Here is a 17,683-nt window from a genome sequence, read left to right on the forward strand (position 1 = left end):
GGAGGCAGAGAGGTAGAGAGACAGACACCCACATGCACCCTGACTAGGATCCACCTGGGAAGCCCCCTACAGGGCAATGCTCTGCCATCTGGGATTAGTTAGCTGCTCTGTTTCTCAGCAACTGAGCTATTTCAGCACCTGAGCCAAGGTCATGGAGCCACCCTCAGTGCCCCTGGTGAGATTGCTTGAACCATTAGAGCCATGGCTGCGGGAGGAGTGGGGAAAGAGAGGGGAGGAGAGAGGAAGAGGGAGGAAGGTAGAGAGAGAGAGAAAGGGAGGGAGGGAGGGAGGGAGGGAGGGAGGGAGGGAGGGAGGGAGAGGGGGAGAGAGACGGTGGGAGGGAGAGAAGGGGGGGTGGAGAAGCTGATAGTCAATTCTCCTGTGTGCCCTGGCCAGGAATTGAAACCGGGACTTTCACATGCCAGGCCGACAGTCTACTGCTGAGCCAACCAGCCAGGACCTATTCTATTTTTCATACTGAGACTGGGGAAACACAAGTCCTATATGTCCTTTTATGTCTTATATCAAGTCCAAATCCAAACAGAATATCCAAAGAAATATACAATTTTTGACAAATATATATACCCTCATGGGGTTATTGAGAGCATGAGATAATGTTCATACTAAGTGATCAGCAACTGGTAACAGGTAATATAATAAGTATATAACATAATAATAAATAATATATATATAGTAGATAATACTAATAATATATAATATAGAAGAAAGCTTCACTATCCCACAATAGACGCATTAAACACTAAGATGCTTATAACTATGATAGATATATTTTATTTTTATATCCTCCTGATCTAATTTCTTTTGTCAAATAGAAAGACAACTGAAATAGGACTTCCAAAAGGGGAAGATGAAGCTAATTATAATCCTCAAACTGTTTTGTTACTTGTAAAACCAATCATGCTATCTATGAATGGCTGAATAAAATTGATCAAGAAATCTAGCACTGTAGACCAGGGGCAGTCAACCTTTTCATACCTACCGCCCACTCCTGTATCTCTGTTAGTAGTAAAATTTTCTAACCGCCCACCGGTTCCACAGTAATGGTGATTTATAAAGTAGGGAAGTAACGACTTTATAAAATTTATAAAGCAGAGTTACAGCAAGTTACAACATATAATAATAATTAATTACCAAGTACTTTATATCGGATTTTCGCTAAGTTTAGCAGAACAAATCTTTATGAAACAACTTATTAGAGTTAAATCTATCTTTTTATTTATACTTTGGTTGCTCCGCTACCGCCCACCATGAAAACTGGAACGCCCACTAGTGGGTGGTAGGGACCAGGTTGACTACCACTGCTGCAGACAGTGGATGAGTCAGGTGACTTAGGATTGGCTCTAATCTGAAAATCACCAAAGTAAAAATATGCTTAATCTCAGACCCAGATGCCCAAGTTTCAACAACAGTGAGCAGCACAAAATAGGCTGTCAGAAATTTCCTGAATAACCCTAAGAGATACACATATAAGAGTGAATTGATATGACATAAAATATTTTAAAACATAGTATATTAGAAATCAGTTGGAACCCTGGCAAGTGGTTCAGTCGGTTAGAGCCTTGTCCTGGTACATTAAGATTGTGGGTTTGGTCCCCGGTCAGGGCGCACACAAGAATCAAACAATGAATGCATAAATAAGTGGGACAACAAATCAGTGTTTTTCCTTCTATCTCTCCCTTCCTCTCTCTCTAAAACCAATTAAAAAATCAATTGCAGAGAGTTTTTTTTAGATAAAACAACAGACTAAAAGGCAAAAGTAATGTTTCTTTGTAGACACCAGAGCTTTGGGTTTCCCTATAAACTTAGGCCATATCGCCACCAAACAGAAAGATGTGCCAGATACCTGTAGTCTGCCCCCAGAGAGGCTGCGACCCCACTGAGCTCACTCTGCCTCTTACTGAGCTTCTTACTGACACACACCACCACCTTGTGAAGCGGTTTTGGAGCGTCTTCCTGTCCACGAAAAAGAAAAGAGAGATTGACCATTACTGTTTGAAATGTTGTATCTAAAACTTCCTTTTAGTAAGAGAGCTAATTCTACCTTCTCTGATCCAGCGTTCCGCAGTCGAGGGCTGGCAGAAAGAGTGACAGCATCCCGAGAGCTGTTTGCCAAAGCAAGCTTCAAGTTTCTCACGAGGACTTGCGAGAGCGGGGTGCTCAGTCTCCTCATTCTTTGGCTAGGCCCTCTTGGAGTTTCTAAGGCTGCCAGTGCATCCTGTATATGGAGGGCAAGAGTAAAGGAAGGGGAGAGAGAGGTAGAGAGGAAAAGGAGATGAGAAGAAACAAAGGAAGAAGAGGGGAAAAGAAGAAAAAAGTGAGAAGAGGGATAATTCTGAAAATTAACTGGATACAGCTGTAACCACCTCTGGTTTTTCTCCAAACAACAAAATGAAATACTATCTGTAACTATACACTACAAATGAAAAAATTCATACTGTCCAGGGCATTGGTTCAAAGAGACTGATAAGCTTATATTTTCAGCAGTGCTTATTAGCACATTTGCCTGAATCTTTAAGTTGTAGTTCAAATAAAGCACAACCAAAAACAAGCAGACAAACAACACAGCAGGAAACAAGTGAGCAAGGATGGATATAATCAAGACATGAACTGTAAGAAAGGTTAAGAAGTCAGACTGAGCTGAGACTTAAGAAAAATCTTTAAAAGTACAAAATACGTTCCTCTTCCCAAGCTACCCAGTACCCTCATGAGAGGAGGTCAGTGCTGGCAAGGGACTTGCTCATTATCTTACTCCTGTACAGTATTCCACGTGTATACAGAATGTATTTAACCAGAGCCCAACTGGTGACTATTCAGATGAACAATTTCTTTCCAGTATAATGATGCAACAACTAACCTTGTACACATACCATCTAGCACATGCAAGAGTTAAGGGAACCATTCAAGCAAAATGTGCATTACAGCCCAGACATTCTCGAGCAAAGCATCTGAGTGTATGCTTCTCAATATGCTTGACAGCACAATGGGTAATTGGCATTTTTTTGGCCAACCTGATAGGTTAAATATATTTGTATGTTTTAATTTTCTACCCTCTAACACTAAATAAGATTAAACATCTTTATGCATGTATAATATTTCTATTTAATTTTTTGTGATAGCCATCTCTTCCTATCCTTTGCCTACTTTTACACTGGGTTATTAGTCCTTTTTATATTTATTTGCATGAAAATATTTGTATGAATTTACACACACACATCTCCACTGTGATATTAGTCTTTTATATATACACACTTGTTCCCAATTTGTAGTTTGTCAAATTTTTGTTATGGAGAATTTTTTAAAATACTTTTACTGCATATCTATAAAATCTATATATAATATTTAAATGCAGAGAATTTTTTATTGCTGTAAAATTCATATAAATTTTTATTTATTTTGGAGTGTATGTTAGAAAAGCCTCACACTGAATTATTGAAAAACAAACTTACTCTCTCATGGTCTCTTCTAGAATTTTTATGCCTTCATTTCTTGTGTTTAAATGTCTGCCTCTCTGATATTTATTTTGATGCAAGGTATAAGGATTCATCCCAACTATTTTCTCAGTTGACTGACTGGAATGCCTACTTTATTATATACTGTATTACATTTTCCTATCTATGGAGTATAATCTTGTGCATTGATTTGATAACTCATGCAGCAATAGCAGATTGCTTCAATTACTGCAAATGTTTTAATAAATAGGACTCATTTCTACTGTTATTCTTTTCAAATTTTTAATACTATTTGTTTGCATTTTTAATAGACTCTATGTTATCTCCATAGATCTTTGTGATGTTTAATCTTTTTTGCAAGAACATAATAAAGCTCTCTATTTGCTAAAGTGTTTTTTTTATTTCTCCATAGCATTTAAAAGGATTCTTCATATACAAAAGAAATAAGAAGCTCCACACCACATCTATCCACCTTCAGTACCTGTGACATGAACACTACTTCACTTCTGGTACCTTCTTCCACTTAAGCATTAGATCTACAACCCTCTCACCAACTCAAAGATGCAGTGTCAGCAATTCTCCTCTAAACTGCATTGCCAATTAGATCTCTACTGGGTTACTCAGATTGGCATACATTTATTTATGCCATCTTTAAAACAAAACTAACTTTATTTTGCCTATACCCACCCACACACCCCACTTTTTGGTTCTCCTTTACAGTAAAATTGCTCAAATGCATTGTTTACATTCACTGTCTCTAATTCTTGCACTCCCGTATGAACCCACATTGTCCCCCCAATGGCATAAAAACCCTTACTGTTAAGATCATCGGTGACCTCCATAATACTAAATCCAGTGATTTTCTGTTCTCACTTTTTAAAAAAATTATTATTATTATGGTGAGGCATGGAGGCAGAGAAACACTCCCGCTAGTGCCCTGACCAGGATCCACCTGGCAAGCCCTCTATAAGCAGATGCTCTGCCCATCTGAGGCTTGCTCTGTTGCTGGACAACTGAGCTATTTTAGCGCCTGAGGCGAAACCATGGAGCCATCCTCAGCACCCGGGGCCAACTTGCTCAAGCTATTAGAGCCATGGCTGCGGGGAGGGGAGGGGAGGGGAGGGGAGGGGAGGGGAGGGGAGGGGAGGGGAGGGGAGGGGAGGGGAGGGGAGGGGAGGGGAGGGGAGGGGAGCAGATGGTCGCTTCTCCTGTGTGCCCTGACCAAGAATGGAACCTGCGATTTATACACGCTGGGCCAATGCTCTGCTGAGCCAACCAGCCAGAGCCTGTTTTCACCTTTCTTGTTCTTTCAGCAGCATGTGACACAGTTAACCAGTCCTTTCTTGAATACTTCCTCATTTGGTCTCTAAGAATCTCTAGAAGTATATGAGTTTGGCCTGTATTATTTTCGTTTTAAAACTTGGTGTAGCCCTGGCCGGTTGGCTCAGTAGTAGAGCATTGGCCTGGTGTGCAGGAGTCTTGGGTTCAATTCCCAGCCAGGGCACACAGAAGAAGCGCCCATCTGCTTCTCCACCCCTCCCTCTCTCCTTCCTCTCTGTCTCTCTCTTCCCCTCCCGCAGCCAAGGCTCCATTGGAGCAAAGCTGGCCCGGGCGCTCAGGATAGCTCCACGGCCTCTGCCTCAGACGCTAGAATGGCTCTGGTTGCAACAGAACAATGCCCCAGATGGGCAGAGCATTGCCCCCTGGTGGGCATGCTGGGTGGATCCCGGTCGGGCGCATGCAGGAGTCTGACTGCCTCCCATTTCTAACTTCAGAAAATACAAAAAAAAAAAAAAAAACAAAGAAAAAAAAATAACTTGGTGTAAGTTAGAAATTATTTCCAAGTCAAAAGTATTTTTTTTCAGAATGGGGGATAGAAAGGGACAGACAGGAAGGGAGATGAGAAGCATCAACTCACTGTTGTGACACTTTAGTTGTTCATTGATTGCTTTCTCATATGTGCCTTGACTGGGGGGGCTACAGCCAAGCCAGTGACCTCTTGTTCAAGCCAGTAGCCGAGCCAGTGACCCCTTGTTCAAGCCAGCAACCTTGGGTTCAAGCCGGCGACCATGGGATCATGTCTACAATCTCATGCTCAAGCTGGTGACCCTGCACTCCAGCTGGTGAGCCCATGCTCAAAGCAGATGAGCCCACACTCAAGCTGGCAACCTTGGTGTTTTGAACTTGGGTCCTCAGTATCCCAGGTCAATGCTCTATCCAGTGTGCCACCACCTGGTCAGGCCCAAGTAAAAAGTTTTATAAGAAGTATAATACCTTATTATAACAAGAATGGGGAACGCTGGGTTCTCAATACACTACTGGTGGAGCATAAACTGGTACAACCACTTTGACAGTCTCTACTAAAGTTGAAATAAAATCCAGCAATTTCACTATCAAAAAAGAAATGCAAGCATACGTATTCCAATAGACATGCTCAAGAATGTTCACAGCTGCATTATTTTTAAGAGCAGAAAACTAGTAACCACCCAAATTCCCATTTACATAGACTGGACATGTAAGTTGCAGTATATCCATATAATGAAATATGACACATTAATAAAATCAGTGAACTATAGTTAGAGGTAGCAACATGGACAAATCTTCCAAATGAAGGCTGAACAAGAAAAAGACAGCCTTAAAGGAATAAATACTGTGATTTCAAGTATTTAAAAGTCAAAAACAGCATAACAAAGCTGGTGTTAAAAGTCAGGAATGTTATCTTTGGGGAGGAAGAGGGAAGCAGTGGTGGAGAAGGGGTGTGAGGAAGGTACAGCGGCTTCCCAACTGTTAACACTGGTATTTCACTTAGCAGCACATTTGTTGTACTTTTCTGACATGTCAATTAAACATAAAGTTGCAATAAAAGGTGTGTTTTTTTTATTGTGTGTTTTTTTTTATTGTGAGGACTAATATATGTTCAATTCTGTGGTTATTCGACTGGCCATTCTCTGTTTCAGAGTAAAATCTTCAATATGCCATATTACATCAATTTGAAGAAATCACTGATAAGATAAAAGTACTAGTTTATCACCAAAAAAAGAAAAAAACAGCAAAACACCGCTAAATAAACTCTAAGTCTAAGCAATGAAACATTTAAATATGTTTTGTACCTTCATGGAGACGAGTTCAGAACCAACGGCTCTCAATTGCGAGGTACCCAAAGAATGGTTTAAATGACTAGAAATATTTCAACTATTTCCTTGCCTACTAATACTATTTCATTTACTATCGAAAGACACTGAGAGCTTATAAGACCTTAGATATCGTCTCTGATTTTACAGATGGGAATAATGAAGCCCAAAGAGGTTGACTTGCTATAAAAGGAAGCAAGAGGCAAAGCAGAGGCCTCATTCTAGATCTCTGTTTCCAAACCAGTGGTTTTCCTGTTTAAGACATAAGGAGCAGGGATAATCACAGTACAAAATGCTACTTCAGAAGAGATTTATTCAATCTGAAACTCACAATACTGAATGTCAACTGTAATCTAAAAATAAAATAAAAGGTGAGATTTGATCAAAGATTTAGCTTGGAGAATTGTCCCAGGTATTAATTTATATTTATTTTTAGAGATGAACAATCAGTGAACTTTTTAATCCTGCTCCAAACATACTAGTAAAACTGACTAAAATGTTGCTTCCTACTATCCTATTGAGCAAAACAGATGTATAGTACAATAATTTTGCAAACGTTCAAGGATTAAAATAATCAGAGACAATGATTAAAATAGCCACTTGAAACGCAAAAGTTACTAAAGGAACAGTAAAGAAAATCGTCTTTGGGGAATAAAAAGAAAACATTTGGAGAAAGTTAAATTAGCTCCTGATGTGCAAATGATTTTTTCAGAAAGAGAGCCATACTCCAGTGCCCACGAGATTAAAGGCACAGACTTAATTCATCACTTTAAGGGGAATGACTGAAAAGCAAAGTGATAATAGACATTTCCAGAAAGCAAGCACTGGGTGTACTCCTAGAATTAAAACCTGAGTAGCAATGTGTTTATACAGCATGGGGCAAAAGTAGGTTTACAGTTGTTCCTATGGAAAATAAGTAATACAATAATAACAATACAAAAATAAACTATTTTATATACTCACAACTGTAAACCTACTTTTGCCCCTCCCTGTACTATTTTATGGTTTATGTAATTATTTTATCAAACCATTTCATTTGATAATGATAAATCTGAATTTCCAGAGCAAGTGATATTATTATCTTTGTACAAAAGAAGAAACTGTGGTCAGATATGGAATGTTCAATGATCTACCTAGAGTAAAAGTTCAGGAGAGACAGGGGACTTGAACCCAGATGTCTTGGTTTCACACTATATTTATCTCTAGCTGTTACTTCAACCAGGTATAGAGAGGGACTCAATAATATGAATCTACTTGCAAGATCTCTGAAAAATTTACTACTACCCACTTTAGAGGTGATGCAGAACATGGTGCTTTAACTTTATAAACTATAAACTTGTCAAATCCAGGACCATTTTCTATAAACCTTACCTTTACATCAAAGGAAGGCTTGAAGAGTTTGTCCTTGGACAGGAATTTCGAAGGTGTATCCAGGTGTAATGAGGGCTCCCTCTGGAGTGGCTGTCCTGCTGGGGGAATGGACGCCTGCCCACTGTGCTGGGAGACTACGGCACGGAAGGCTTTACTCTGGAAGCGGTTCATGTCTAAGGGTGTGACGGCTGTTCTTCTGTGCGTCTCCAGACACGCAGCAGGAGTCTCCGGACCAGCTGGTTTTAGGGTCACCTCATTTGCTATATCAATTTCTAAACTTTGCTCTGGAGATTTAAAAAGAAAAGAAACAAATGTGAGTCACTAATGTCTTTTGTCTCTAAAGAGGCACATTAAGTGAGGTTTTTTTGGTCTTATTGTTAATTTTCATGTGAATTCTCAATTACACTTTAAACCACAAAGTTGATACCTACTTTCCAACAGACCAGATACAGGGGTCCCCAAACTACGGCCCGCGGGCCACATGCGGCCCCCTGAGGCCATTTATCCGCCCCTCCCCGCCACCGCACTTCCGGAAGGAGCACTTCTTTTATTGGTGGTCAGTGAGAGGAGCATAGTTCCCATTAAAATACTGGTCAGTTTGTTGATTTAAATTTACTTATTCTTTATTTTAAATATTGTATTTGTTCCCATTTTGTTTTTTTACTTTAAAATAAGATATGTGCAGTGTGCATAGGGATTTGTTCATAGTTTTTTTTTTATAGTCCGGCCCTCCAACAGTCTGAGGGACAGTGAACTGGCCCCCTGTGTAAAAAGTTTGGGGACCCCTGTATTAAAACATGTTGAAGCCCTGGCCGGTTGGCTCAGTGGTAGAGCGTCGGCCTGGCGTGCAGAAGTCCCGGGTTCGATTCCTAGCCGGGGCACACAGGAGAAGCGCCCATCTGCTTCTCCACCCCTCCCCCTCTCCTTCCTCTCTGTCTCTCTCTTCCCCTCCCGCAGCCGAGGCTCCATTGGAGCAAAGATGGCCCGGGCGCTGGGGATGGCTCCTTGGCCTCTGCCTCAGGTGCTAGAGTGGCTCTGGTCGCAACAGAGTGACACCCCGGAGGGGCAGAGCATCGCCCCCTGGTGGGCGTGCCAGGTGGATCCTGGTCGGGCGCATGTAGGAGTCTGTCTGTCTCTCCCCGTTTCCAGCTTCAGAAAAATACAAAAAACAAACAAACAAACAAAAAAACCCCAAAAATATGTTGAGTTAGACAAACACATCGTATGAAACAAATACTTAATGAAATTACTTTCCCATTTCAGCTTGTTGTACCTTGAAATGTTTGTAGTAAACCTCACAATTTGACAAAAATTATATAACTAAATGTCACCCTAGTCAACACTAGAGTAAAAAGAAAATTCCAATGACATGTACTCAGAGTTAACAACTAGTCAAACTTCTGGGAAGTCCTTAATAAAATTTTAATATGACCAAAACATCACTTTGCCTCAGTTGTAAAATTTCTAGTATGTATGGGGAAGTATTGGCTCTGAGAGCTGTTTGTTCTCCAGCTGCTAAGTTTGTCCAGGGGTCCCGCCATCTTCTACGAGGAAGCTACTGTGTCCTCCCAGGCCTGCCTCCTACTTTTCCCCAACGTTTAACAAAAACACTTATCAGATGGCTACTCCATGCCAGGACCAATCCTAGACAATGGAAATATGTAACTGCCCATAGTCCTTGCTTTTCAGAGCTTATAGTTGAGTAGTTGAGTAGGGAGACATGAAAGCAAACCAGAATTATAACACTGAGATAACAGCTAAAAAGGGGACAATACAGGGTGTGATGGCAAGACAAAGGCCATACTTGGTGAGTCAAGGAAGGCTTCCCAGGGAAAGTGGCATCCAAGCAGAGAACTGAAAGATAAGGAGGAACAGGCAAGCATGAGGTGAGCTAGAGAAAATGTGAAAGTGCAGAGCGGAAGAGAGAACACTACTACAAGGTGTGTCAATATGAGCCACAGGAAGAACAGGAAGAGGGAGCCAAGCTCACATCTTTAGACTTCAAACACTGAGCCCCTGGAATGCTCCTATACTGTTCTGCATCCTTTAGCTTTCTGATAGTGCCTACACTTGGGAGTACAGATACAAATTCAACTTTTGTGCTATGAATACACATTTATTTTCCCACCCAATAATGAAAGCCCAACAGTAGCTCTGCACCCAGCGTGAAAAGTAGAAATCAGTGACCTTCCCTAAAAACAAGCTCTGGCACACTGATATTCCAGAAACCACCAAACTGTACAAACGTATACATAAAAGAACAAAATAAAACCACTAACCTTCTTTAGTTGCATTTTCAATCAGAAAATGACTTTCAGTTGCTCTCTTTCCCATTTTAGCAGTCTCCAACAGCCAAGCTATACTGATAGCTGGTAGATTCCACTTCTTGGAGGCTTCATATTTAGAACCACCTGGTTCTTTCAATACAAGATGAGTACTAGCCAACATGCCTTTTTTTGCATTGGCTTTACGAACAAAGAATTCTTGAACGCTAAAAGTTGTATTTAATGAGAAGCAAATGGTCATTGACACAATTAGACAGCAAACTAAGAATAAAGTTTCTAATACAACAGTGATGTTAGAGTTCTAAGTATAAGAAAATACTCACTGATTAAGAGTAGGTTCTATATCTTAAAATAAGCAAATCCTCTTACAAATACTATAAGATAAATATTAAACTGGTTTTTTATTTTTTTTACTTTATTTATCTTAGAAGAGAAAGAGAAAAGGGGAGTTAGAAGCAGGAAGTGAAGTACCAATTCCCATATGTGCCTTGGCCAAGCAAGCCCAGGGTTTCAAACTGGCGACCTCAGCATTCCAGGTCGATGCTTTATCCACTGTGCCACCACAGGTCAGGCATAATTAAACTTTTTTAAAAACATAAGCAAATTAATTAAACTAGACTTTCAAGAAATAACCAGAAAACTTTCCCTTTTAATTAGTCATCACCTACCCACCTGTCCTTTTCTCCCAAAGGCAGGGGAGCAAAGAAAGTGTACAAATAACATTACATGTGTTAGCCCACTACAACTGCTCAAAGCATTTTCACATATAATCTCATTTGATCTTCTCAATAGCTGTGAAACACCAATTATTTTACAGAATATTGTAAAGATACAACCTGGGAAAGATACAAAGAAATTAAGTGACCTGCTCAGGATCATACTATTAAACACAGAAAATGTAGGGGCAGAAACAGAAGTCCACCATTTGAGGTATATGCAGAATTCAGTCATTTCTTTTATGATGCCTGTACTATGGTAGTGCAGAGGATAAAGTGCTGGCCTAGAATGCTGAGATCACCAGTATGAAATCCTGGGATTGCCCGGTCAGGGCACGTATGACAAACAACCAAAGAACAACTAAAGTGAAGCAATAATGAGCTGATACTTCTCTCTCCTCCCTACCTCCTCCCTCTGTAAATCAATAAATAAAATCTTAAAAAAAAAAAAGAGAGAAAGCCTGACCAGGCGGTGGCACAGTGAATAGAGCATCGACCTGGGACATGGAACACCCAGGTTCAAAACCTCGAGGTCACCAGCTTGAGAGCAGGCTCATCCAACTTGAGCGTGGACTCGCCATCTTGAGCACAGGGTTGCTCACTTGAGTGTGGGATCATAGACATAACTCCATGGTTACTGGCTTGAAGCCAAAGATCATTTGCTTAAGCCCAAGGTTGCTGGCTTGAGCTAGGGGTCACTGGCTCATATAAGAAGCAATCAATGAACAACTGAAGTGCCACAATTACGAGTTGATACTTCTCATCTCTCTCCCTGCCTGTCTCCTGCTCTCGCTAAAAAAATAATAATTATAATAATAATAATTTTAGAGAGAGAGGAAGTGGGAGGGGAGGAGGAAGAGGGAGGGAGAGAGGGGAAGCAGGGAAGAGAGGGAGAAAGAAAAATATCAATTTGTTATTCCAGCCTGACCAGGTGGTGGCACAGTGGATAGTGTCGGTCTGGGATGCAGAAGACCCAGGTTCGAGACCCCGAGGTCGCCAGCTTGAGCACGGGCTCCTTTGGTTTGAGCAAAAGCTCACCAGCTTGGACCCAAGGTTGCTGGCTCCAGAAAGCGGTTACTCAGTCTGCTGAAGGCCAGCAGTCAAGGCACATATGAGAAAGCAATCAATGAACAACTAAGGCAGGGGTCTCAAACTCGCGGCATGTGGCCCGCCGAACAATTTTGTGCGGCCCGCAGACTAATCCACGAAGTTCAAAATATTTTGGATAAAATTAAGTAAGCCCGTGGATTAGTCTGCGGGCCGCACAAAATTGTTCGGCGGGCCGCATGCGACCCGCAGGCCGCGAGTTTGAGACCCCTAAACTAAGGTGTCGTAATGAGCAATGAGAAACTAATGATTGATGCTTCTCATCTCTCCGTTCCTATCTGTCTGTCCCTGTCTATCCCTCTCTCTGACTCTCTCTCTCTGTTAAAAAAAAAATTAAAATAAAATGAATAAAGTCTTTAAAAAAATTTGTTATTTCTCTTATTCATGATTCATTTACACTTACGGATATGTTTCTACTTCCTTTTAAATCAGCCACTATCTAGTGTTCACTTAGGGTTAAGCTGAATTTGGAAGCAAATTTAAATTTATTTTCTTTCTTCCAAAGTATATATTAATTATTCCCACTTAATATTTGCATTTCTGGCTGAAAACCAGAGGCAAAATGCATATATAATAAAAAATAATCATCAAACATCAGCACATGGAAGAAAATGTTTAGATAAGCAGTATTCAACGACAGCGCACGTATCAGGTTTAAATAGTCCCTTTCCTGGTAGGTCAGGCGTCCGTCTGGTAGCATGTCCCCCTCTCCCTTTGAGCCACCACATAGGTACACTCGCACTATCCATAAATATTTTAAAGACACCCAGTCAAATTCTAATTGGAATGCTCTCCAATAAGTCAAAACAAAAGTACATTAAGACAGCAGGTACACTAAAAACATTACATACCTTGCTCCAAGGAAGTTTGCTAAGAATGTCAATGAATCTTTTTCTGCTCCGGTATACTGGCTGAATGAAATAACACAATCCTCTAACGGAGTCATTCCTTCCATCACTGGGACTGGCTTGAAGAGAGGACTTAACTTTGGATCAATTAAAGTCTGACAGTCTACACAAGTCACCTTTAAAAACAAGAGAAACAAGGGCCCTGGCTGGTTGGCTCAGCGGTAGAGCGTCGGCCTGGCATGCGGGGGACCCGGGTTTGATTCCCGGCCAGGGCACATATAAGTGCCCATTTGCTTCTCCACCCCCCCCTTCTTCCTCTCTGTCTCTCTCTTCCCCTCCCGCAGCCAAGGCTCCATTGGAGCAAAGATGGCCCGGGTGCTGGGGATGGCTCCTTGGCCTCTGCCCCAGGCGCTAGAGTGGCTCTGGTCACGGCAGAGCGACGCCCCGGAGGGGCAGAGCATTGCCCCCTGGTGGGCAGAGCGTCGCCCCTGGTGGGCGGGCCGGGTGGATCCCGGTCGGGCGCATACGGGAGTCTGTCTGACTGTCTCTCCTCGTTTCCAGCTTCAGAAAAATACAAAAAAACCCACAAACAAAAACAAACAAACAAAAAAAAAGAGAAACAATAACATAACCTGAAAACAATAACCTGAAATAACCAACCAGTGGTCAACCCTGGTTCAGTTACAGTAGCAGTAATTTTAGTTTAGATGAAAAGCAATTCTACTTTAATACAAACTTGTATATGCCTATGCTCAATACATTTCAAATTGTAATATGTTATAGATATCAATTCTTTATATTAAATATTACATTATAAAATATTAAGGATATTAAAATCAAACTTACTGAAATTATTGAATACTGCTTCAAATTGAATTTCTTTTGATGTTAGTTTATAATTTTTTTCTCTTAATTCTCAGAAAGTTAAAAAAAAAATCAAAGGTGAAATTACCAGTGATAAGCCAACAAGATGGAGTAACACAAAAGTGCATGTCATGCTTTGTGAGAAAATAGGAAGATATAATTTTATGAGATGACCTAGAGTAACTTCCTAACAAGAAATGTTGCTGCTTTGGCCCCTGGAGAATAATAACCTCTACTCTACTAGGATTAGGACCAAGGAGTTGGAACATTTTTATATTTTAGAATTCCCTGTGCTAAAAGCAAAATCCAGATACTGCCCCTACCCAAACACCAATATACTTACATTGAACTGCCTAAGAAATAAACATTAACGCCCTTGGCATTCAGATATCCTTCAACTGCTACAGTATTTCTTACCAGCCATGTGTTTGTAACAACTTCTCCCACCGTGGCTTCTATGTCAGACCCCAGCAGAGGAACCACAGCATAATCAGCAACCATTCTGCTCTGAAGGGATACAATTTTTCCAGCATTTTCTCTTATGGCAGTTACAATGCAAGATTCATTTTCATGATTAAAACCCAAAACAAGGAAACTCTTCTGGCTAAATAAACCTTCTTCAGTAATTGTAGAAGATTCAGGGAGGCAGTGACTGACAGATTGGTTTTCTTCTTGCAGAGAAATATGAGTAGAATCATCAAAAGGCTCAACATGAGTGGTATCATTAAAAACGCCAGCTTTAGATTTTGCAGCTTCAACTGGAAGAGAAAAAGAAATGTTTTCTAACAGATAATTCATCTTATATAGTTGAAGTTTATTTCCTAGCAAGGATATTAAGGTAGCATGGAGCCTGAGGACTGTGACTTCTCTTACAAACTGAGGATTTAATAAGTACATAAGGCACAAAGGATACAAACCCACCCTATCTTCTGGCTTACCAAAATGTTATTAATATTACCGTATTCCATTAGAAGGGACAACACAGGCCCTGGCTGGTTTGCTCAGTGGGTAGAGCATTGGCCCGGGGTGCAGATGTCCCAGGTTTGATCCCCAGTCCCAGTGTGCAAACGTCCCGGGTTTGATCCTCAGTCAGGGCACACATGAGAAGTAACCCTCTGCTTCTCTCCCACCCTTCTCCCCCTTCATTCTTCCCCTCCTGCAGCCAGGGGCTTGACTGGTTCAAGCGGCAGTCCCAGGTACTGAGGATAGCCCTGCTGATTTGAGCACTGGCCTCAAATGGGGCTGCCAGGTGGACCAGGTTGGGGTGCATGCAGGAGTCTATCATTCTATATTCCCTTCTCTTAAAAAAAAAAAAAGTTCACATTGTTACAAACTTACACAAACCAACTGATACCAGATATAAAACAGATCAAGGTGGAGCCCCTGAGTTGAAGAGAGAAGAGTGGTGTCAGAGGTTTCAGAACCTCTTAGCTTTGCCCACTTAGAGAATGTAACAAACATAAAACTTTAAGCAAAGAGATAGTTTAACTTAAAATCTAAAAACCCTGGCAGAAATTACATATGAATGAATACTATTAAATTTTTTTTTTTTTTTTTTGCAAGGCGGGGAAGGGGAGGTAGAGGGAGGGACAGAGATGAACAGACAGACAGGAAGAGAGAGAGAAAAGAGGCACCAACTCATAGTTGTAGCACCTTAGTTATTCATTGATTGCTTTCTTATATGTGCCTTGACAGGGAGGGAGTGGGGGTGGTGTTCCAGTGGAGCAAGTGACCCCTTGCTCAAGCCAGTGACCTTGGACTCAAGCCAGCGACCTTGGGTTTCAAGCCAGCAACCTTTGGGCTCAATCCAGGCACCATGGGGTCATGTTTATGATTCTATGCTCAAGCCGGCAAGCCTGCACTCAAGCAGGCAACCTCAGGGTTTCAAACCTGGGTCCTCAGCATCCCAGGTCAATGCTTTATACATTGTGCCACCACCTGGTCAGGCCTAAAATATATAGTTCTTAATGACTATAAACACTAATCAACTATTTCTTACCTACTGTTGAATTATTATTTACATATTGAGAGAGCAGATCTTCATCGGCTTGTTCATGCTTTTCAACAGGAACATAGTCTTTCTTGGAGAAGCTGCTGTTCTTTTTTAAAAGGGCTGTTTTACTTTCAGGTTGATCTGAAACTTGAATTTCCACCGGCTGGTAACTAGCATGGATATACGGCTCTTCAGGAAGCATATAACCTTTACTAAAACACTCTAGTAGCCATTTTGCTCCCACTACATGAGGCCTACGAAAATAGCACAGTTATATATTAGTTTAAATTATAAAGAGCATCATCCCCCTTGCCATGCAGTTTCCAAAATTACACAAACATGCAATTTTAAGAAAAATTATTATAAATAGAAATTGCTTTGCATTAAAAACGGATAAAAACCGGCCCTGGCCGGTTGGCTCAGTGGTAAAGCGTCGGCCTGGCGTGCAGGAGTCCCAGGTTCGATTCCCAGCCAGGGCACACAAGAGAAGCACCCATCTGCTTCTCCACCCCTCCCCCTCTCCTTCCTCTCTGTCTCTCTCTTCCCCTCCCGCAGCCAAGGCTCCATTGGAGAAAAGTTGGCCTGGGCGCTGAGGATGGCTCTATGGCCTTTGCCTCAGGCACTAGAATGGCTCTGGTTGCAACAGAGCGGCACCCCAGATGGGCACAGCATCGGCCCCTGGTGGGCATGCCGGGTGGATCTGGGTCAGGTGCATGTGGGAGTCTGTCTGACTGCCTCCCCGTTTCCAGCTTCAGAAAAATACAAAAACAAAACAAAACAAAAAAACCAGATAAAACCTGTGGACTGATTTATCCCAAAACTGCTTCAATTCATCGTCATAATCTCCTACAATCACATGAGTCACGTCTTCATTGAGCTGGTTAAAACGAACTCCACCTCCACTGTTAATGAGCCTTCTCAATTTATCCAGTTTTCTGCCACTAAAACCGCAAAGGTATATCTGCCAAGAAAGAAAATATTTACTTTAGATCAATCATTTTCAACCTTTGTCTTCTCATGGCACACATAAACTAATTACTAACATTCTGTGGCACACACAAAAATATATTTTTTGCCAATCCAACAAAAAAACAAACACCAGGTACAATTTTGATTTATTCACATGAGACGGCTGTTGTGTTCGCCACTGTCATTTTTATTTTATTTTACAGTCTAAGGGAAAAGAGGTCAGTGCCCCTGATAAAATATATAGTCAAGTATTGCATGCTTAAAAAATTATGGCAGCACACGGTTTGAAAGTCACTGCTTTACAATATTGCATGATGTTTATTTCTCTCAAGTAACACATTTATTAAAAATATGTATCAAAATCTACTGTGTGTAAATAAGACAATGTTTTGTACATTTAATATATATTGAGGACTATATTTTGAAACTTGGATTTCTTAAACAATTTTGAAATTTTGAGTTTTATCACTTCATTATTCCATAGCATTATTTTCCTTCACAGTAGATACTTGATAATTATTTTGATGCTTTACATAAAAGCCAAAATTCAATTATCTTCTGAATATTGGTACACAGTAATATTTTTAAAACACAGACAGCTTCTTAAAGATCTTACTACTTGTAAATTTTAAAATAGTTACAGAAACAAGCGAGTTAAATGTCTGAATTCAGAAAACCTAGGCTTAAATTTTGGTTCAGTGGCAAGTTACTTAGGCTATTTAAACCAATTTCCTTACCTATAAATCAAGATCTCTTTTTCAGAGTTTATTTAACAAGAAAATTTAAGTCAAGAAATGAGCACTGCTTTGTGGATAATACTTATACAATAATTTATTTTTAACTATATACAGTGTGTCCGTAAAGTTATGGTGCACTTTTGACCGGTCACAGGAAAGCAACAAAAGACAATAGAAATGTGAAATCTGCAC

The 17,683-nt window shown here is 40.7% G+C and overlaps 1 protein-coding gene across 5 annotated transcripts in view; it reads right to left on the bottom strand.

The window, feature by feature from the left end:
• The window catches only part of TOPBP1 (DNA topoisomerase II binding protein 1), a 56,801-nt gene that overhangs the window by 22,276 nt on the left and 16,842 nt on the right, over positions 1–17,683 (bottom strand). For all 5 annotated transcript variants that reach the window (XM_066246006.1, XM_066246005.1, XM_066246007.1 and 2 more), the window contains 8 exons: positions 16,583–16,746; positions 15,792–16,039; positions 14,210–14,550; positions 12,932–13,104; positions 10,252–10,463; positions 7,973–8,256; positions 2,063–2,236; positions 1,865–1,974 (listed from right to left, as the gene is read on the bottom strand). In XM_066246006.1, the coding sequence (XP_066102103.1) occupies positions 1,865–1,974; positions 2,063–2,236; positions 7,973–8,256; positions 10,252–10,463; positions 12,932–13,104; positions 14,210–14,550; positions 15,792–16,039; positions 16,583–16,746 (1,706 nt within the window). The remainder of the gene's footprint in view (positions 1–1,864; positions 1,975–2,062; positions 2,237–7,972; positions 8,257–10,251; positions 10,464–12,931; positions 13,105–14,209; positions 14,551–15,791; positions 16,040–16,582; positions 16,747–17,683) is intronic.

Source organism: Saccopteryx bilineata, chromosome 10, assembly GCF_036850765.1.
Source record: "Saccopteryx bilineata isolate mSacBil1 chromosome 10, mSacBil1_pri_phased_curated, whole genome shotgun sequence".
Lineage (NCBI taxonomy): Eukaryota > Metazoa > Chordata > Mammalia > Chiroptera > Emballonuridae > Saccopteryx > Saccopteryx bilineata.